The sequence below is a fragment of the Staurois parvus genome, unplaced genomic scaffold (assembly GCF_062004578.1).
Source record: "Staurois parvus isolate SC_StPar_1 unplaced genomic scaffold, SC_StPar_1.0 ptg000907l, whole genome shotgun sequence".
Classification (NCBI taxonomy): domain Eukaryota; kingdom Metazoa; phylum Chordata; class Amphibia; order Anura; family Ranidae; genus Staurois; species Staurois parvus.
In genome coordinates this window covers 264,682-287,291 of record NW_028318703.1, presented here as the reverse complement: position 1 = coordinate 287,291, position 22,610 = coordinate 264,682, and the positions used below count along the sequence as shown (strand labels likewise).

At 44.0% G+C, this 22,610-nt stretch overlaps 1 protein-coding gene across 1 annotated transcript in view; it reads right to left on the bottom strand.

Moving 5' to 3' along the window:
• Positions 1-10,570: 10,570 nt before the first annotated feature.
• Positions 10,571-22,610, bottom strand: part of LOC149442151 (oxidation resistance protein 1-like) — a gene marked incomplete at its 3' end in the record, with an annotated part of 64,221 nt that continues 52,181 nt past the window's right edge. The window contains exons 5-7 of the mRNA XM_089656466.1: positions 22,362-22,514; positions 12,629-12,810; positions 10,571-11,366 (exon numbers count right to left, since the gene is read on the bottom strand). Of these exons, the coding sequence (XP_089512592.1) occupies positions 10,571-11,366; positions 12,629-12,810; positions 22,362-22,514 (1,131 nt within the window). The remainder of the gene's footprint in view (positions 11,367-12,628; positions 12,811-22,361; positions 22,515-22,610) is intronic.

The window sequence follows — 22,610 nt, the reverse complement described above, 5'->3', positions numbered from 1 at the left end:
GGCTTGGAATTATTCTTCTTTTCATTCTTCTTCTTCTTCCTCATCCTCATCCTCATCCTCATCCTCTTCTTCTGAGGATGAGGATGAAGAAGAAGAAGAAGAAGAAGTAGGATGAAAAGAAGAATAATTCCAAGCCGGCAAAAAGTGTATGTGCAGAGTTCCTCTATTCTGCAGATACACTTAGAGGAGCTCTGCAGATACACTTAGAGGAGCTCTGCACATACACTTTTTGCCGGCTTGGAATTAATCTTATTTTCATCCTACTTCTTCTTCTTCTTCTTCTTCTTCTTCATCCTCATCCTCAGAAGAAGAAGAGGATGAGGATGAGGATGAAGAAGAAGAAGAAGAAGTAGGATGAAAATAAGAATAATTCCAAACCGGAAAAAAGTGTATGTGCAGAGCTCCTCTAAGTGTATCTGCAGAGCTCCTCTAAGTGTATCTGCAGAATAGAGGAACTCTGCACATACACTTTTTGCCGGAAACCGCTGTATGGAGTGAATGTCCCAGAACTGTCAGAAATAGACTATTTATGACAGTTCTGGGACATTCACTGCATACAGCTGTTTTAACCGCTGTATGGAGGGAATGTCATGGAACTGTCAGAAATAGACTATTAATGACAGTTCTGGGACTGTCCTTCAATGCAGCGGTTGAAACATTGTATGTATTTGTTTCCATAAATGGATCCATTTATGGAAACAAATACATACAATGTTTCAACCGCTGCATGGAAGGACAGTCCCAGAACTGTCATTAATAGTCTATTTCTGACAGTTCCATGACATTCCCTCCATACAGCGGTTAAAACAGCTGTATGGAGTGAATGTCCCAGATCTATCAGAAATAGACTATTTATGACAGTTCTGGGACATTCACTGCATACAGCTGTTTTAACCGCTGTATGGAGGGAATGTCATGGAACTGTCAGAAATAGACTATTAATGACAGTTCTGGGACTGTCCTTCCATGCAGCGGTTGAAACATTGTATGTATTTGTTTCCATAAATGGATCCATTTATGGAAACAAATACATACAATGTTTCAACCGCTGTATGGAAGGACAGTCCCACAACTGTCATTAATAGTCTATTTCTGACAGTTCCATGACATTCCCTCCATACAGCGGTTAAAACAGCTGTATGGAGTGAATGTCCCAGATCTATCAGAAATAGACTATTTATGACAGTTCTGGGACATTCACTGCATACAGCTGTTTTAACCGCTGTATGGAGGGAATGTCATGGAACTGTCAGAAATAGACTATTAATGACAGTTCTGGGACTGTCCTTCCATGCAGCGGTTGAAACATTGTATGTATTTGTTTCCATAAATGGATCCATTTATGGAAACAAATACATACAATGTTTCAACCGCTGCATGGAAGGACAGTCCCAGAACTGTCATTAATAGTCTATTTCTGACAGTTCTATGACATTCCCTCCATACAGCGGTTGAAACCGCTGTATGGAGTGAATGTCCCAGAACTGTCAGAAATAGACAGAAACTGTCACAGAACTGTCCTTCTTCTCATCCTTCTCCTTCTTCTCATCCTTCTTCTCATCCTTCTTCTCATCCTTCTCCTTCTTCTCATCCTTCTCCTTCTTCTCATCCTTCTCCTTCTGCTCATCCTTCTTCTCATCCTTCTCCTTCTTCTCATCCTTCTCCTTCTCCTTCTTCTCATCCTTCTCCTTCTCCTTCTTCTCATCCTTCTCCTTCTCATCCTTCTCCTTCTCCTTCTCATCCTTCTCCTTCTTCTCATCCTTCTCCTTCTTCTCATCCTTCTCCTTCTCCTTCTTCTCATCCTTCTCCTTCTCCTTCTCATCCTTCTCCTTCTTCTCATCCTTCTCCTTCTCCTCATCCTTTTTCTTCTCATCCTTCTCCTTCTTCTTCTCATCCTTCTCCTTCTTCTCATCCTTCTCCTTCTTCTCATCCTTCTCCTTCTTCTCCTTCTTCTCATCATTCTCCTTCTTCTCATCATTCTCCTTCTTCTCATCATTCTCCTTCTTCTCATCCTTCTCCTTCTTCTCATCCTTCTCATCCTTCTTCTCATCCTTCTTCTTCTCATCCTTCTCCTTCTTCTCATCCTTCTCCTTCTCCTTCTTCTCATCCTTCTCCTTCTTCTCATCCTTCTCCTTCTTCTCATCCTTCTCCTTCTCATCCTTCTCCTTCTCCTTCTTCTCTTCCTTCTCCTTCTTCTCATCCTTCTCCTTCTCATCCTTCTTCTTCTCATCCTTCTCCTCCTTCTTCTCATCCTTCTTCTCATCCTTCTTCTTCTCATCCTTCTTCTTCTCATCCTTCTCCTTCTCCTTCTTCTCATCCTTCTCCTTCTCATCCTTCTCCTTCTCCTTCTTCTCTTCCTTCTCCTTCTTCTCATCCTTCTCCTTCTCATCCTTCTTCTTCTCATCCTTCTCCTCCTTCTTCTCATCCTTCTTCTCATCCTTCTTCTTCTCATCCTTCTCCTTCTTCTCATCCTTCTCCTTCTCCTTCTTCTCATCCTTCTTCTTCTCATCCTTCTCCTTCTTCTCATCCTTCTCCTTCTTCTCATCCTTCTCCTTCTTCTCATCCTTCTCCTTCTCCTTCTTCTCTTCCTTCTCCTTCTTATCATCCTTCTCCTTCTTCTCATCATTCTCCTTCTTCTCATCCTTCTTCTTCTCATCCTTTTCCTTCTTCTCATCCTTCTTCTTCTCATCCTTCTCCTTCTCATCCTTCTCCTTCTCATCCTTCTCCTTCTCATCCTTCTCCTTCTCATCCTTCTCTTTCTTCTCATCCTTCTCCTTCTTCTTCTCATCCTTCTCCTTCTTCTCATCCTTCTCCTTCTCCTTCTTCTCATCCTTCTCCTTATTCTCAGCCTTCTTCTTCTCATCCTTCTCCTTCTCATCCTTCTCCTTCTCATCCTTCTCCTTCTCATCCTTCTCCTTCTCATCCTTCTCCTTCTTCTCATCCTTCTCCTTCTTCTCATCCTTCTCCTTCTTCTTCTCATCCTTCTCCTTCTCCTTCTTCTCATCCTTCTCCTTCTCCTTCTTCTCATCCTTCTCCTTCTCCTTCTTCTCATCCTTCTCCTTCTTCTCATCCTTCTCCTTCTTCTCATCCTTCTCCTTCTTCTCATCCTTCTCCTTCTCCTTCTTCTCATCCTTCTCCTTCTCCTCATCCTTTTTCTTCTCATCCTTCTCCTTCTCCTTCTTCTCATCCTTCTCCTTCTTCTCATCCTTCTCCTTCTTCTCATCCTTCTCCTTCTTCTCATCCTTCTCCTTCTCCTTCTTCTCTTCCTTCTCCTTCTTATCATCCTTCTCCTTCTTCTCATCATTCTCCTTCTTCTCATCCTTCTTCTTCTTCTCATCCTTCTTCTTCTCATCCTTTTCCTTCTTCTCATCCTTCTTCTTCTCATCCTTCTTCTTCTCATCCTTCTCCTTCTCATCCTTCTCTTTCTTCTCATCCTTCTCCTTCTCCTTCTTCTCATCCTTCTCCTTCTTCTCATCCTTCTCCTTCTTCTCATCCTTCTCCTTATTCTCAGCCTTCTTCTTCTCATCCTTCTCCTTCTCATCCTTCTCCTTCTCATCCTTCTCCTTCTTCTCATCCTTCTCCTTCTTCTCATCCTTCTCCTTCTCCTTCTTCTCATCCTTCTCCTTCTTCTCATCCTTCTCCTTCTTCTCATCCTTCTCCTTCTTCTCATCCTTCTCCTTCTTCTCATCATTCTCCTTCTTCTCATCCTTCTCCTTCTTCTCATCCTTCTCATCCTTCTTCTCATCCTTCTTCTTCTCATCCTTCTCCTTCTTCTCATCCTTCTCCTTCTCCTTCTTCTCATCCTTCTCCTTCTTCTCATCCTTCTCCTTCTCATCCTTCTCCTTCTCCTTCTTCTCTTCCTTCTCCTTCTTCTCATCCTTCTCCTTCTTCTCATCCTTCTTCTTCTCATCCTTCTCCTCCTTCTTCTCATCCTTCTTCTCATCCTTCTTCTTCTCATCCTTCTCCTTCTTCTCCTTCTTCTCATCCTTCTCCTTCTTCTCATCCTTCTCCTTCTTCTCATCCTTCTCCTTCTTCTCATCCTTCTCCTTCTTCTCATCCTTCTCCTTCTTCTCATCCTTCTCCTTCTTCTCATCCTTCTCCTTCTCCTTCTTCTCTTCCTTGTCCTTCTTATCATCCTTCTCCTTCTTCTCATCATTCTCCTTCTTCTCATCCTTCTCCTTCTTCTCATCCTTCTTCTTCTCATCCTTTTCCTTCTTCTCATCCTTCTTCTTCTCATCCTTCTTCTTCTCATCCTTCTCCTTCTCATCCTTCTCTTTCTTCTCATCCTTCTCCTTCTCCTTCTTCTCATCCTTCTCCTTCTTCTCATCCTTCTCCTTCTCCTTCTTCTCATCCTTCTCCTTATTCTCAGCCTTCTTCTTCTCATCCTTCTCCTTCTCATCCTTCTCCTTCTCATCCTTCTCCTTCTTCTCATCCTTCTCCTTCTTCTCATCCTTCTCCTTCTCCTTCTTCTCATCCTTCTCCTTCTCCTTCTTCTCATCCTTCTCCTTCTCCTTCTTCTCATCCTTCTCCTTCTTCTCATCCTTCTCCTTCTTCTCACCCTTCTCCTTCTCCTTCTTCTCATCCTTCTCCTTCTCCTTCTTCTCATCCTTCTCCTTCTCCTTCTCCTTCCTCATCTCCAAGGGCATTTAAATTAAAGGTACAGTGTTCTGCACTAATTTAAAGGCTCTCTGAAGCCTAGAAACCCTTTAAATAAGTCATCTTCGTAGCGGAGAAATTCGCATCGAATCGAATTTCACACTGGAATTCGCCGAATCAGCCGAATCGAATTTTTCATTTCTTCGCTCATCTCTAATTGACAGGCATCACTGATGGGCACTGAAAGGCAACACTCATATATGGCACTGATAGGCAGCACTGACTGGCACTGTTAGGTGGCACTGACTGGCATTGTTAGGCAGCACTGATGTGCACGGATAGGCAGCACTGAGAGGCATCTCAGATGGGTACTGATATGTGGCATTGATGTGCACTGGCAAGCACTGATGAGCACTGGCAAGTGGTATTGCTGAGCACTGACAACTGGCATTCATGGACACTGACAGGTGTCACTGCTGTGGCTACACTGATCATCAGGGCACAGTGCCCTGATGATCAGTGTAGATGTCCCCTCTGAGGAATGCCGATTACCCGCTGACAGCTCGAGAGGACAGAAATGCAGATAACCGGCATTTCCTTATTTACATGTGATCAGCTGTGTTTGGACACAGCTGATCACATGACTGAGCCAATGTCTTTGGCTCTTTCTGTTGATCGGTGATCCGCTGTGTCCAAGGGACACAGTGCACCACTGATCGCCGTACTGCGCGCCCCCGGAGCCGTGCATGCGCAGTTAGAGTGGGAGGACGTCATATGATGTCCTCCCAGAACGACAGAACCGCCTTGAGCCCATCATTTCCTTATATGACAGGCGGGAGGCATTTGAACAGGAAATAATTATATCTTTATTTAAACATGTTGAAAGTTCATTTCCATGTGTACTTACTTTTTCACATGACAAGCTACGTGTTCAAGTTTCATAGGATACAAGTCTATGGCCAAGGCATAATTTTACCAAATACATGCAAATTCAATTTCAAACTTTCTCAATTCAAAACACATTTGTGTTGTGTAATAAATTACGTTGTAAAAAAAAAAAAAATACTCTGCCAGCCTTTTTCCTAGAACCATCCAAAAAAAAATAATTTTACAAAAAACATTACATTAACATGTGGATATATTTGTGACTTCAGCCTCGTTTTTATAAACTCATTTAACATTTCTTCATACCATCATCAGCTTTAGTAAGGTCAGTCATGACTTCAAGCATTTCAAGGACCTAGCAGGGTGTGCTGATTGAATGTACTTTATATTTGCTGAAGGGTGACTACTACCCTATCAGAAGGCATTGTGGCAATTTTCTTGGGACATTTCCTACTGATACAGAAATCTGTCGAGTGAAATCATGTCATAGACTAATGTAATTACTAAAGCTTTTAATTTATTTAAATTTATGTAGCCATAACTATAGTTTGCTTTCAGTTGCCATATTCTATAATGAATAAAAATCAGGCAGCTTGGTAGCTAAACAGTTAGAAAACCCTGCCTTAGGGTTCAATTACACTCATGTCAGCCCTCCGAAGAGCAATATCCAGTGGAACGCTTTTTAGAGGGCATTTGACAGGTGGTGAGAAGGAGATATACTGCCACCTGATCACTAGTTTTAACACCTAGAAGCCCAAACAACAGCACATGATGCAGTGTGGCGCCATTCACAATTCTGCCTGCTGAATGCGACATGTGGTATCCGTATACCCCAGTACAGCTGCCTTTGCTACTTAGGGGGCTGGGGTGATAAAAACACATCTCAGCCTCCTCTTTGTTTACCACCACCATTCCCCCCCCCCCCCCCCCCCCACAACGACAAGTTGAAACTAGGCTTAACACTTCTGGATTCTAACATTGAATCCCACCTGGGAGACTATCAGCATGGTGTTTATCGCAGTATATGCCTCCTAAAATTGACATTATGTCAAACAGCACAATTTAATTTTCACGGGAAAAAAAAAAAATGAAGTGTTTACCTACAAGCAGCCATCAGTACCAGAGTTTGTGTAAGCCACCTGCTGTATTGCTTAGCTGCAACATACAACTGGCAAGTCTCTAATTAAAGACTCTAAATAATTACTGGAAATAAATAATCTTGGTCACACTGGGATAACAGATTCTAGCAACTGAGATACAAATGGTCAATAGCTCTTTTTGCAAATTGCTCGACCAACTGACATTCCCAAATAATTTTCTACAACAGGGGTCTCCAAACTTTTCAATCAAAAGGGCATGTTACTGTCCTTAAGACTTTAGGGGGGCCGAATTGTGGCCAATGGGGGTCGAAAATATCCCAGGCCTAGCATCAGTGATAAACATGGTCTCATGGTTGGTTGTCAGTATGAAGAGGAGTAGAGCCCCATTGTTGGTGTCAGTTGGAGAAATAGTGCCCCATCATTAGTGTCATCGGGAGAAATTATGGCTCACTGTTGGTGTCAGTGGGAAGAACAGTGTTCCATATCATTGAGAGTAATAGTACCCCAAGGGCCGGATAACGGCTAGCAAGAAACGCATCCAGCCCTCAGGCAACAGTTTGGAGAACACGGTTCTAGAATGACACGTTTTCTTAATGGCAATTCAAACATTTGGATAAGGGATGACAACATATCCAGTATAACCAAATGGATGGTAAATATGTCTCAAATCAATAGTTGGATAAGCAATTTGCTCACAGAGGTGATGTGAATTTTTATATATATATATATATATATATATATATATATATATATATATATATATATATATATATATATATATAATTATTATTATACAGTATTTACATAGCATGAAAAAGTTTGCTCAGCGCTGTACATTATAGTGGGGGACAGTACATGAGACAATACAGTAACAATACAATACACGAGCGGTTCGAGGGCCCTGCTCCTTGGAGCTTACAATCTAGGAGGGAGGGGATAGTGGTACAGGAGGAAATGGCTGTGGGGGATGGAGTGGTAGGAGGAGTGGAGGAGATCAGCTGTTAGGTGAGGGCGGGGTAGGCTTCCCTGAAGAGATGGGTTTTCAGGGTGCGCCTAAATGTGAGGAGGGTAGATGACAGTCTGATGGATTGGGGTAGTAAGTTCCAGAGGATGGGGGAAGACCTGGAGAAGTGATGGAGTCGGGCATGGGAGGAGGAGACCAGGGAACTGGAGAGTAGGAGGTCTTGTGAGGAGCAAAGAGTACGTGTTGGGTGGTCTTTGGATATCAGGTTGGTGAGGTAGTTTGGGACAGCGTTATGAATGGCTTTGTACGTCAATGTTAGTAGTTTGAATTTTATGCGTTGGGCAATTGGAAGCCAGTGGAGGGAATGATGGAGGGTGGCGGATACAGAGCGGCTGGTAAGGTGGATGAGTCTGGTTGGTAAGGTGGATGACTCCATATATTCCTCATCCTCTGTGATGCAGATCCGTGAAGATTATAGAGCTCCTGTCTGCTGCTGCACCAGATAATTATGAAGCACACAGCCATGTGTAGTCCATTTGTACTCTTAAGTTCTTAAAACTCATTATCAGTGCAGTGTTCTGAAACAGGCAACAACTGAGCATTAGGACTTTATAGGACATGTGCCATGAGAGAAATATGGGGCTGCCAATGCCGACCTCCCTTTCTAAATAGGATAGTAGCCAAGTTGTCATGCTGGAACTTTTTATTCAATACTTAAAAAAATCATCAACCTTGAGAAAGTATAATGAATAGATGAAGTATTTTTTTGGATCTATTTGCTGAATTCTGTATTGGGTCAGTGACTAAGAAGCGCAACAACCACACATAGCCAGGTGAGCAGCACAGGTTACCTTTGTATAGGTCTATTGGTTACCTTTGTATATGTTTATTGTTCCTAGAAAACAACTCTATTGTCAAAAAGGTTTCCAATAAAAGGTCCCTGCTAAAGAAACCATTCATACATACCACTCTGGCGGAAGCTGACTCAGATCATCACTTTGCTGAAGAGCTATGGCCTTCAGGAGAATATTTATTACCCAGTACCAACTTATCTAGCAGTGTTTGATGCCTGCGTCCTTCGTCACATGCTGTGATCTTGTCTACCAACTTTAATGCCACCACAGGAGACAGTAGTGACTTAGAGGCTAGTGGGAGAAACCACAGTGCATAACGGGGAACAAGAGTCTGACACACTTCGGCCTTATGTACAGCTTTTGGCATTATTTAGCCAAAGCCCCTGAACGCAAATCAAAAAACGCCTATGTGTCCACATACACATAGGCTTTTACCAGAGTTTAGGAGTAGTTAAATGTTCCTCTTCTGAACGCAGATTAATTGCGTTCAGGAGAGAACCATTTTGGCCAATAAACACTAACCGAGCAAAAACGCGTGTAAATGCAGCTAAACGCTAACCGCGTTTAGGGCTTGGTTGTTTAACCATGTTAATGGAAAATACTCTGGCCAATCAAATGAATAAACACCCAAAAGCTAAATGCAATACCGAGATGGCATGCGCTTTTATCGTGTTTAGCATTTTTCTACTGCCAGGACAGTTTAACGACTAGGCGAGTTTCTGTGTACATGAGGCCTAAGGAAAAGTTTTGGACAGCAGTAGATCTGCAACAAAGCAACAATCAGGGTCAGTGCCAACTGGAGAGTTTGGTAAGATCAGTCTCCTACTGCATGGTCCCATTAAAACACACACTTATTCTTGCAGGTACTTGCATAGCGCGCTGTGTATGTGTGTGTGTGTGTGTGTGTGTGTGTGTGTGTGTATGTATATATATATTACACATATATACACACACACATAATATATATTACACATATATACACACACACACACACACACACACATCACATATATTACACACACACACACACACATATATATATATATTACACACACATATACATATATATACATACACATATACACACACACACATACACATATACACACACATACACACACACACACACATATATATATACATACATACACACACACACACATATATATATGCACACACACTATGTATGTTACACATACACACACACTAAACCTTCCCAGCAACAGATCTGCTTGAAAGTTTCCAACAATAAGACCTATAAAAAAGGGAAATATGGGTTCCGTAAAAAAAAAAAAAAAAAAAAAAAAAAAAATTTACTCATCTAGGCGGATGCAGGTTTAGTCCAATGCAGCATCTGTCCCCCGCTGCTTGTGAGACTGAGAATTGAGCAATCAAAGACCACTGATCACAGCCTTTTGTGAGCAGAGTGGGGACTGTCAGTCCCTGGCTCTCTACTCTGCCTCTCCAGTGCTCACTGAAGCACTGAGCTGTGCAGGGGGTGGGAACAGCTGGCTCAGACTCTCAGTGGCTTGCTGTAAAGTTGTGACTGATCCAGAGCCTAGACTAGCTGAGTGATGTAAATCCAACAGCAGTCTTTAGCCTGCTGTCAACTGAAAACTGGTCACAGAACAAACTGCACTCCTGTGATCCATAGGAAAAGTATAGCTAAAAAGCTTTGGTCAAACTTCTCCTTTAAATTTTGTATCAATTATGTATTCCAAGTACTTCCATCCTTGCCCAGACACAACCTTCAAACAAGGGAAAATTCAAAATTACCCCACAAGCCAGTAGGTACCCAGAGTACTCTTTAAAATAAAGCCAGCCATACACAGCTTGAACTTCGGCCAACTCACCCAAAATTTGAGCCATGGGTTGCCATGTAAGCACTACCCAGCTTGACAAAAGTCAATTTAAAATTTGACCAAGTCAGGTGGAAAATGAAAATCTGAACAGATACAAATACATAAGATTTGTGCATATTTCTATATTGCTCCAATTTAAAATATACAGTATTTTGTTTTGTGTTGCCACTTTCTTATTGAGGGAAACTAGTTTGGTATAAATCATGTACACAGCCTAATAAGTCTGAAGCATGAAGTGAAAAATTATTATCTGCATACAAGCCTGGAAACGCTTAGGTTGTGGAAAGTGATAGAGTGAAATTTCCCCACCTGACAGTAAAATAAATGCTTACCTTCGCCATGAGAATCTGTACTCATCTTTGGCTTATTCTCCTTCTGCGTGGCATGCTGCATGTCCTCCCGCTGCTGCTTGGCTTGTTGCATAGTGAGGTTTTTCCAAAGCTTTCTCAGTTCCTCCACTTCAGTTTCCGAGTCGCCTAGTGAAGGTTTTAAATGGAGTCCTCCTTCCGTTTCCTCTCCTTGGTTTCCAGGTTCAGATTCCTCTTTATCAATACTCTGATCCCAGGATTTATTTTCACTGTCCGACCCTTGTTTGTCCTCTTTGCATTTGTTCCCTGTACCTTCCATTTCCTCTAGCTCCATACTGGCTTGTAATTCAGCAGATGTTTCGGATACTTTATCCAAGTCTTCACCTACCTTAATGGAAGCGTCACTCTTTTCCAAATCATTGGCATTGCTGGCAATCCCACTGTCATTGGCTGAAGGCTCGCCATTGCCTTTTTCATGCAAAGCATCCGGGGAGTCTGAAGTGTTTGTTGTGCAACATTCTCCTGCTAGTTGGTTGATTGTCTTAACAGATTCAGAGGATGCACCTGAGGATTTGTCCTGTCGCAGCTCATCAGAAGAATGCACCTCTTCTCTAATAGGAGACAGCTCAGATTCTGTGAAAACGTCCTCTGACAAGGACTCCTCAGTGCTGCGGGGAGCAGTGCTGGCACTGTCGTTTCCAGTATCCCACATTTTTGTATCTAATTCCTGAGCATTAATTTGAGAAATTTTCTTAAAGTTGCAGAAATCTCTCATACTGGTCAGCTGTTCTACATCTCTACATGGAAAAAAAAAAATACATATTTTTTATGTACTTTTAAAATTGAGCCCCCACCAACCCAACATCCCCACTAAATCGTATACTTACCAGTCCACACTCCTCACAGATCTCCACTTTGTGGTCTGCTGGAAACAGCACAGCCTCTTCACAAATTGTCTCCTGGCCAGGTCACAAATGTGCTATAGAATTTTCCTTCAGTTCTATGGAAAGGCCACTCACCATTAGTCCCATTAGGAGATTCTGCTGTGCATGTGAGGCCTGGCCAGGGGACTTTTCATGTAGAGGCTGTGAAATTCCTAGTGGACACATAGTGAATATCTACAAGGAGTGCAGATGGGTAAGTGTGGAATTTTGGACGGTTCTGGGGTAGGAACATTATTTAAAAGATAACTGAATGTCAATTCCATTTAAATAACAATATTCTTAACAGTCTTTTCACCCCAGACCCCTTTTTAACAAGAGGTCTGAGTAAAGCAAACCTGTGCTTTGTCCCTGGGATAAAATCTACAAATGTACGCCATCCATTCACACAGTAACTGAAATCCTGAACAAAAACACAGCCTTCGAAAAAACCTTTGCTCAAATACACAACTCATCTGCTAAATTCCAGAAACACTGGGACTTATGGCTCAAAGATCATCAATGTACCGTTAAATAAGAAACTACAAGAGGTACCAATCAAACACCACTAGAGATACAGCTACTCCACTCTATTATCATCCTAATATCCAAAAAAAGGAAATATGTAATAATTTAAAATCTCATTCTTTATTCTACTTCTCTCTAATCTCCACTTCTCACAACCTTCCTTTCTTCTCTAAACTAATGACTGACTGAATATTTCAAACAAACACTGCATACTCATCAAAAAAAGAGAAATGTATTGGTGACAGTAATGACTACAAAGTCACATTGTTTATAAACTAAATTTTGTAAGATGTTGAATATGCTCATATTCTGTTATCTATATCCTTTACAAATCTGTAATACATTATTGCGACAATACTGTTAATTGTTGTAAACAATCAAATGACCAATAAAAAAACAATAGTTATAAAAAAAAAAAACTACAAATGTGCATATTAAAGTGACCCAACCAGATTTAATCAATTAGAGAACTTGCCTTGTTAAGACAAAAGGAAATTGATCAGTTCTCAAAAGAAGGTGTAGTTATTCGATATAAAATGTACTTGCACAGGGTAAAATATAAATCTATATAATAGAAATGTGACAATAATAGCTTAAGAAAATATTCTTACACAGGAATATCCTTCAATTTGCTATTGACTATTTCTTTGTACATAGCAGCCGATGTCACCTCCTCCATTGGGCACATGATGCCGTACTCTTCACAGCCATTCTCCTGCACTAGAGGATCAGTCTTATGCGGATCAAACATGATGTTATTTGGCGTCACCAGAAGTACGCCACTGACCGAGCCCTGAAAAAGAAAAGCACACTTCTGAAACTCTGAGCAAAGAGCATGACCATAGTATTTTCACAACAAGCTTGTGAACTGACTGAATATTAACCCAGGCGTCTCCACTCTGAGTCCATCAGACCGTGAGATACAAGTTTATGTCCAGATCAGTAATGTGGATTTGTTGCCATAGTCAGTCAGTTTTAAAGGTGGGTCTGAGCTTTCTTCTGGTCAGGTATCAAAGAGTTCCCCATAGACTATAGATAAGATTTTATCTAGGACAGCCAGAATAAATGGGCATGCCAGCAGGTCCCACTACAGAGATGAGACAGTGGGTCTCAGTAGTGGTTAAAACCACAGACTTTAAAGTGGCTGTAAAGTCTATTTTTTTTACCCTAATGCATTCCTTGAATTAAATGTAAAAAATGCTTAGGTTAAATTAACGCCCCTTCACGCACCCCCCCAATACATCTGAGCCCTCAATTAGTCAAGCGCTGTGCCCGTCTTCAGAGACTCGCTCCTCTTCTCCCTGCTCTCACAGCCATTGGTTACTGCTGCTGTCAGTCAAATCCTGTGATAAGGGGGTGTCTATGTCAACGGGCACAGACAGCAGGGCTCAGGATCGAGCACGCAGGTGTGCTACATTAGGAAGCAGCTTCCTGTGGTGGCACACCAAGAAAAAAAGAGGAGCCAGGAGCGACAACAGGGGACCCGAGAAGAGGTTTGGGGCCGCTCTGTGCAGCTCCATTGTACAGAACAGATAAGTATAAAACAGTTATTTTAAAAAGATAAAATTATAAACGTCACAATAACTTTAAGGGGTCACATAGAGGAGCACATATAGAATGCCAAAACCCTACCTATATTGGAATTAATTTGTGGGTATAAAACCTTGGAGGGTCAGGATAGAAGGCAAGTTCCCTCCCCCCCCCCCCCACATTGCACAAGTTAAAGCAGAGTTCCAGCCGAAAGTGGAAGCTATGCTTATTTGCCTCCCCCCACTACCACATTTGGCACCTTTTGGGGGGGGGGGGCAGGTAATTGGTTTTGACAGCACCCACAACCACTTCTGAACTTCCAGCGAACCGAGCCGGAAGTTTCTCCCAAACCCCTCCCAAACATATGGATGTACGGTGTTTGTGTATTATATATACATTATATTGCCAAAAGTATTAGGGCCACCCTCCAAATCTCTGGATTCATGTGTTCCAATCACCTCCATGGCCACATGTGTATAAAATCAAGCACCTAGGCATGCAGACTGCTTCTTCAAACATTTGTGAATGAATGGGTCACTCTCAGGAGCTCAGCGAATTCAAGCGTGGTACCGTGATAGGTTGCCACCTGTGCAATATGTCCATCCGTGAAATTTCCTTGCTACTAAATATTCCACAGTCAGCAGTTAGTGGTATTATAACAAAGTGGAAGCAACTGGGAACAGCAGCAACACAGCCACCAAGTGGTAGGCCACATAAAATGACAGAGTGGGGTAAGTGCATGCTGAAGCGCACAGTGCGCAGAAGTCGACAACTGTCTGCAGAGTCAATAGCTAAAGACCTCTAAACTTCACGTGGCTTTCAGATTAGCACAACAACAGTGCGTATAGAGTTTCGTGGGATGGGTTTCCATGGCCGAGCAGTGGAGACATGTTCTGTGGCATGACGAATCGCACTTCTCTGTCTGGTAATCCGATGGACATGTCTGAGTTTGGTGGTTGCCAGGAGAACAGTACTTGCCTGACTATACTGTTCCAAGTGTAAAGTGTGGCGGAGGGGGAATTATGGTGTGGGGTTATTTTTCAGGGGTTTGGCTCCTTAGTTTCAGTGAAGGGAACTCTTAAGGTATCAGCATACCAAGACATTTTGGACAATTTCATGCTCCCAACTTTGTGGGAAGAGTTTGGGGATGGCCCCTTCCTGTTCCTACATGCCTGCACACCAGTGCACAAAGCAAGGTCCATAAAGACATGGATGAGCGAGTTTGGGGTGGAGGAACTGGCCTGCACTGAGTCTTGACCTCAACCGCACAGAGCACCTTTGGGATGAATTAGAGTGGAGACTGCGAGCCAGGCCTTCTCATCTGACATCAGTGCCTGACCTCACAAATGCACTTCTGGAAGAATGGTCAAAAACATTCCCATAGACGCACTCCTAAACTTTGTGGACAGCCTTCGCAGAAGAGTTGAAGCAGTTATAAGTGTAAAGGGTGAGACAACTCAATGAACCCTACGGACTAAAACTGGGATGCCGTTAAAGTTCATAGTTACGTAGTTAGTGTGGCTGAAAAAAAAGACAAAAAAGTCCATCCAGTTCAACCATTAAAAAAAAAAAAGTTCTAATCCTATACCTACAGTTGATCCAGAGGAAGTGCAAAAAAAAAAAATAGCAAAGCATGATCCTAGTTGCTCCTGCAGGGGAAAAAAATTCCTTCCTGATCCCCCAAGAAGCAATCGGATATTCCCTGGATCAACTTTACCTAAAATGTTGGTATCCAGTTGTATTCTGTGTATCCAAGATATAATCCAGGTCTTTTTTAAAGCAATCCACTGAGCTGGCCAGAACCAACTCTTGAGGGAGTCTATTCCACATTTTCACAGCTCTCACTGTGAAGAAACTTCAGGGTGAATAACTCTACACCGAGTTCACTATAGGAACCACTGATGTATTTATACATGTTGATCATATCCCCCTTAATCTCCTCTTCTCAAGAGAGAATACAATTTAGTTCCTCTAATCTTTCCTCATGGCTGAGCTCCTCCATGCCTCTTATCAGTTTGGTTGTCCTTCTCTGTACTTTCTCCAGTTCCCCAATGTTTTTTTTGAGAATTGGTGCCCAAAACTGAACTGCATATTCCAGATGAGGTCTTACTAATGATTTGTACCGGGGTAATATGATATCTCTCTCTGGAGTCTATACCTCTTTTAATACAAGAGAGGATTTTGCTCGCTTTAGAAACCGCAGCTTGGCATTGCATGTCATTATAAAGCTTGTGATCTACCAGAACACCCAGATCCTTCTACATCATTGATTCCCTCATTTGTACCCCCCTAGTATGTATGATGCATGCATATTCTTAGTCCCCAAGTGCAGAACCTTACATTTATTAATATTAAACCTCATTTGCCACATAGTTGCCCAATTAAACAGTACATTGAGGTCAGCTTGTAAATTGGAGACATCCTGTAAGGACGTTATTCCACAGCACAGCTTGGTGTCAACTGAAATGGGATTTATAATCCCAGACCCTATATCGTTTATAAATATATTAAAAAATAAGGGTCCCAACACTGAACCTTGGGGTACACCACTGACAACCCTAGACCATTCAGAGTATAAATCATTAACCACTACTCTCTGGATACAATCTTTTAGCCAGTTTTCTGTCCATTTACATACAGATTTGTCCAAGCCTGTAGACTTTACCTTACACATTAGCCGTGTGTGGGGAACTGGGTCAAAACGCTTTTGCAAAATCCAAGCATACCACGTCCACCGCCACCCCTCTCTCCTCCAAGGTTTTGCTCACCTCCTCATAACAAGAAATCAGATTTGTTTGACAACTTCTGTCTTTCATGAATCCATGCTCTGTTGCTTAAAATATTTTTTTTTCCAGCAAGAACTCATCTATGTGGTCTAAAGTCTCCAATGTCTTCCCAACTATAGAAGTTAAACTAACAGGTCTATAATTACTTGGTAAAGATTTTGACCCCTTTTTAAATATTGGCACCACATTGGCCTTATGCCAATCCAGTGGTACTATGCCAGTCATTAAAAAGTCCCTAAAAATTAGAAACAATGGCTTTGAAATGACAGAGCTCAATTCTTTAAGGATGCCATCCGGTCCAGGTGCTTTATTCACCTTTATACTGTCTAAATATTTTTTGTATTATATTAGTTGTGAGCCAATGTGGACCATCTGGAGCTGTGTCAATACCATGCCCATTATGAACAAGAGCTTCCCCATGCTCCTTTGCATACACAGAGCTGAAGAAGGTATTTAATAAATTTGTCTTCTCTTTGTCCTCAGTCACCCACTCTAGATTATTTTGTAAAGGGCCTACATGCTCAGACCGAACTTTTTTACTCTTAATATATTTGAAGGATTTTTTGGGGTTGGTTCTGCTATCTTTTGCAATCTGTCGTTCATTTTCAATTTTTGCGGCCTTTATTTCCTTTTTGCATATTCTGTTATATTCTTTGTAATATTTAAACGATGATAGCTCTGATGGGGGGCACAGTCTCTGATGGGGGTGCTGCTTATGATGGAGTGCGGCTTTGAATGAGTGCAGAGCAGTTAAACACAGCAGTTGAACTAAAGCAGGAGAGCTTAAGCAGCAGGAAGACACATCAACAGCAAGAAACTCTACTGCATGCTGGACAGACTGCAAGGAAACACCCTGGGAAACATCTCTTGCATACCTGAGTCCCACTCCGTGTACCTTTTTATATAATACACCCCTCTTCTGCTCTTCATTTTACTATCCTCTGTTCACAAATCTCATTTCTTTACCCCTCTGCTCCACCCCAAAACTTGTACATCTCCCCCTCATTGCTATCATCTCCCTACTATTGCTTTCATCACCTCCCCAAAATGCCTCTTCCACTCCTCCTTCTCATTTTCCTCTCCTCTGTTCCCAAAATCCATTCACTATATCCCTCTGCTCCTCCCAAACATTTGTATATTGTGCCCTCACTGCTTCCCTCACCCCTCTATGGCACCCACCACCTCCTCCTATTACTCCGCTCTCCCACTGACCCCAACACCTCCACTAGTAGTTTCTCACGCTCCTGCACATCCCACTCCCATGCCACCTTTCTCACCCTTCTCCTCCTCATAACCGCGGGGGACATCTCCCCGAATCCTGGCCCTCCACCACCTCCCGCACAAAACCCTCCCGCCTCCACGTCCTGCCGCAACCCCCGCAACTTAGTATCTGTCCCCCTGCTCCCTAAAATCTCCCCCCCGTTTTCATGTGCGCTCCTGAACGCCCGATCGGTGTGCAACAAGCTTACCGCCATCCACGACCTCTTTGTTTCCCGCTCCCTCAACCTCCTGGCGATTACGGAAACCTGGATCCAGCCCACTGACTCTACCTCCCCTGCTGCACTCTCCTACGGCGGTCTCACCTGGACCCACTCACCCAGGCCCAACGGTCGTAAAGGTGGTGGGGTTGGCCTGCTCCTGTCACCGCTGAGCACCTTCCGAGTCCTCCCAAACCCCCCCTCCCTATCCTTCTCCTCCTTCGAGGCCCACTGTGTCCGACTATTCTCCCCAACCCCCCTGAAGATTGCTGTGATATACCGGCCTCCTGGATCCATACCCCGCTTCCTGGAAGACTTCTCCTCCTGGCTACCCTTCTTCCTCTCCTCTGAGCTACCCACTATCATCCTTGGGGATTTCAACATCCCTGTCAACCTCGACAACCCGGACACAGCCCGTCTCCTCCACTTAACCTCCTCCTTTGCACTTGCACAGTGCATACAATCCACCACCCACTCCGACGGTAATATCCTTGATCTTGTCTTCTCCAACCGCTGCGCTCCCCACAACCTCACTAACACCCCCTTCCCTCTCTCTGACCACAACCTGATTACTTTCTCTATCTCCTCATCCTCCAATGCCTACCCTTCCAAATGTCACACTACTACCAGCCGTAACCTCCGCAACCTTAACCCTGCCTTCCTCCAATCCGCAGTTGATCAACTCCATGACCGCATCCTCCCCCTGTCCTGCCCCGACTTGGCTATGACCGCCTACAACAATGCGCTGTCAACAGCCCTTGACTCACTAGCGCCTTTAACCACACGCAACATCAGACCCCGACCGCTCCAGCCCTGGCAGACTGATCACACCAAAACCCTCAAACGACACAGTCGTGCCCTGGAGCGACTATGGCGCAAAACCAAATCCCAACAAGCCTTCACCCGATACAAATCTGCCTTCCACACCTACACCTCCTCCCTCCATACTGCCAAACAAGCCTACTTCCTGACCCTCATCAAGGCCCTCTCCTCCAATCCTCGCCGACTCTTCTCCGCCTTCAACTCTCTACTCTCGCCACCCCCACCTCCACCCAGCACCTCACTCACTGCCCTTGAGATTGCCAATCACTTCAAAAACAAGATTGACAAAATTCGCAAGGACATTGCCGCAACTCACACGCCGTCTCAACCCGTCCCCTCTCACACAGCTACCCCCTCATCCCCCCTCCCCCTCGACATAACCCACAGGGACTTTGTCGCTGCTCAAACTCCCTCCAACCCCCTTCCCCCTCACTCAGCTACCCCCTCTACACCCCTCTCCCACGGCCCCACCACTGCTCTAACCTCCTCTCCCACCCCACCCTACATTCCTCATACTGAAGCTCCCCCAACACTCCGCACCTTTGACCTTACTACCATCGAAGAAGTCTCCAGGATCCTCTCTGATGCCCACCTCACCACCTGCCCCCTTGACCCTATCCCCACACAACTCCTACGACCTCCCTCCCCCTCCATCCTACGCTCCCTCACCCACATCTTCAATCTCTCCCTCTCCTCCGGCACTTTCCCTTCCCCTCTAAAACATGCACACATCACCCCCATACTTAAAAAGCCCTCCCTGGACCCCAATGACCCGAACAACCTCAGACCCATCTCCCTGCTCCCATTTACATCTAAACTCCTTGAGCGCCTAGTCTACGCCCGCCTATGCTCTCACCTCAACGACAACAACCTCCTCGATCCCCTACAGTCCGGCTTCCGTCCCCTACACTCCACCGAAACTGCCTTACTCAAACTCTCCAACGACCTGCTAACCGCCAAAGCTAATGGCCACTATTCAGTGCTCCTACTCCTTGACCTCTCTGCGGCCTTTGACACAGTCGACCACCCCCTCCTCCTCAAAAAACTACACTCCCTCTGCCTCAGAGATTCTGCTCTCTCCTGGCTCTCATCCTACCTGTCACAACGCTCTTTCAGCGTTACCTATAATGCCACCACCTCCCTCTCACTCCCCCTCTCTGTTGGGGTCCCTCAAGGCTCTGTCCTCGGGCCCCTTCTCTTCTCCATCTACACCTCCTCCCTTGGCCGACTCATACACTCTCACGGCTTCAACTACCACCTCTATGCCGACAACACCCAAATCTATCTCTCAACCCCCCACCTCACCCCCTCGGTCTCCGCCCGAATCACACACCTGTTGAGCGACATATCAGACTGGATGTCGCTCCACTTCCTTAAACTGAACCTCTCCAAAACCGAGTTTCTTGTCTTCCCTCCAGCCCGGACACCACCCCCCATTGACTTCTCCATCATGTCCAACAACGCCACCATCAAACCCGCCCCGCAGGCCAGAGTACTTGGTGTTATTTTGGACTCCAACCTATCCTTCCAGCCCCAAGTCCACTCTTTAACAAACTCGTGCAGACTCCACCTCCGCAACATCGCCAAAATCCGCACGTTCCTAACTCCAGAAACCACTAAACAGCTCATCCACTCCCTCATCATATCGCGACTCGACTACTGCAACTCCCTCCTCACTGGCCTGCCTCGCCGCTGGCTATCCCCGCTTCAGTCCATCCTGAATACGGCTGCCAGACTCATTCACCTTTCCAACCGCTCCGTTTCCGCCACCCCCCTCTGCCAATCCCTCCACTGGCTTCCGATTGCGCAACGGATCAAATTCAAAATCCTAACGCTGACATACAAAGCTGTCCACCATACTGCCCCGAACTACATCACTGACCTAATATCCAAGTACCGCCCAGCACGCACACTCCGCTCCTCACAAGACCTCCTTCTCTCTAGTTCCCTGGTCTCCTCCTCCCATGCCCGCCTCCAGGACTTCTCCAGGGTGTCACCCATCCTCTGGAACTCCCTGCCCCAACCCATCAGATTATCACCTACTCTCCTCTCCTTTAGGCGCACCCTGAAAACCCATCTCTTCAGGGAAGCCTACCCCGCCCCCTGCTAACTTGCCGACCTCCTCCACTCTTCCTACCACTTCATCCCCCACAGCTATCTCCTCCTGTGCCACCATCCCCTCCCTCCTAGATTGTAAGCTTGAAAGAGCAGGGCCCTCGATCCCCTCATGTTTTGCATTGTATTGGTATTGTTCTGTCACATGTTCTGTCCCCTTTGTAATGTACAGCGCTGAGCGAACTATTGGCGCTTTATAAATACTGTATAATAATAATAATAATAATAATAGCTTTCCTTCATTTTTATATTTAATAAAAGCTCTTTTCTTATTATCTATAGCTTTTTTAACTTTGGCTGTAAGCCACACAGGTTTGATATATAGCTTTTTAAACTTGTTGCCCATGGGAATATATTTTACAGTCTTTTTAAAGAACTCCCATTTCTGTGTTGTGTTCTTCAATGCCCATATTCCCCAAGTCTTGGAGAGCAGCTTGAGTGTTTTCATTGTTAGCTGTAAACAGCAAGCACATATGGGAAAAATAAAATCATGTTATGGTCACTTCTACCCAGATGCTCTTTTATATGGACATTTGTAATAAGCTCTGCATGGTTTGAGATTACCAGATCCAGCAGAGCATCATTCCTAGCAGGGGCATCTATGAACTGTACTATAAAATTGTCCTGTAGTAGGTTTAAAAATGTTTGCCCTTTAACGGTTCTTGCAGTACCATTACTCCAGTCAATTTCCGGTAGTTAAAATCCCCCATTATCACTGTCCAAGCCCTTTCGATCTGTGCAAGATGCTGAGTCTCCACCTCCTTATTAACACTGGGAGGCCTATAACAAACTCCAATGATTACCTTTGTAGTACGCACCACCATGTGCAGTTCCATCCATGATGCTTCAGCCTCATCACACTCTCCATCAACTAGGTCCTCTTTCAAACTCGCTCTGAGATCACTTCTCACATAGAGACAGACTCCACCACCTTTTCTATTTACCCTGTCTCTCCGAAAGAGAACATAGCCAGGAATATTAATGGCCCAGTCATGTGAAGAATGTAGCGAAGATTCAGCAATACCAATTAAATCATAGTTCTGTTCATGCACCAAAGCTTCCAACTCACTTATTTTGCTTGGCAGACTTCTGCATTGCTGAACAAACACTTTAATTCATTGACACATATTTTGCATATTTTTTATTTTTATACAAATTGTACCAATTCCACTGGTTGTTTTTAACATGGGAACCTTCTTATCTGCCATAATCCTTCTCCCATTCCACCCACCAATAAGGACTGACCCCTGTCTGAACTAACTACCCCGTTATAATCTAATTCTCCCTTTCCCCCTCGATCCCAGTTTAAATACTCCTCCAGCCTTCCCATAAACCTCTCCCCCAGCACAGCAGACCCCCTTCCATTAGGTGCATTTAAAGGCAGGCGTCCCAATGCTTTTGGCAATATAGTGTGTGTAATAGATATATATATATGTAAAGTGCTGCGTAAATTGATGGCGCTATACAAGTACCTGCAAAAATAATAGTAACAGCAGAATGAGTAAACATTGTAAACATACCACCCTTCACATTGTGTAGATCAGCTGCGAGTAAAGTTCATCCACAGAAAAGCATGACACATTTATAGAAATACATCAATATACCAGACTTACCTTTCCATCAGTTATGTACTTGCAGTTAATCTTCAGAAACTTCTCTGTAAAAGCTTCTTCTTCCTCCGATGTGGATGAGACCACCCTGGAAGGACGGATCGATGAGTAGGAAGGGGTGGATGTGGATTCCTTGTGGTGAGGGCCTTGTGGGTCCTAAAAGCACATAGCCTTGGTAAATGTCAAAGTGCTGCATGCAAGCACGAATTCAAGTTTATTTCACACAAGTGGAATCTAAATGTTTAGCAGATT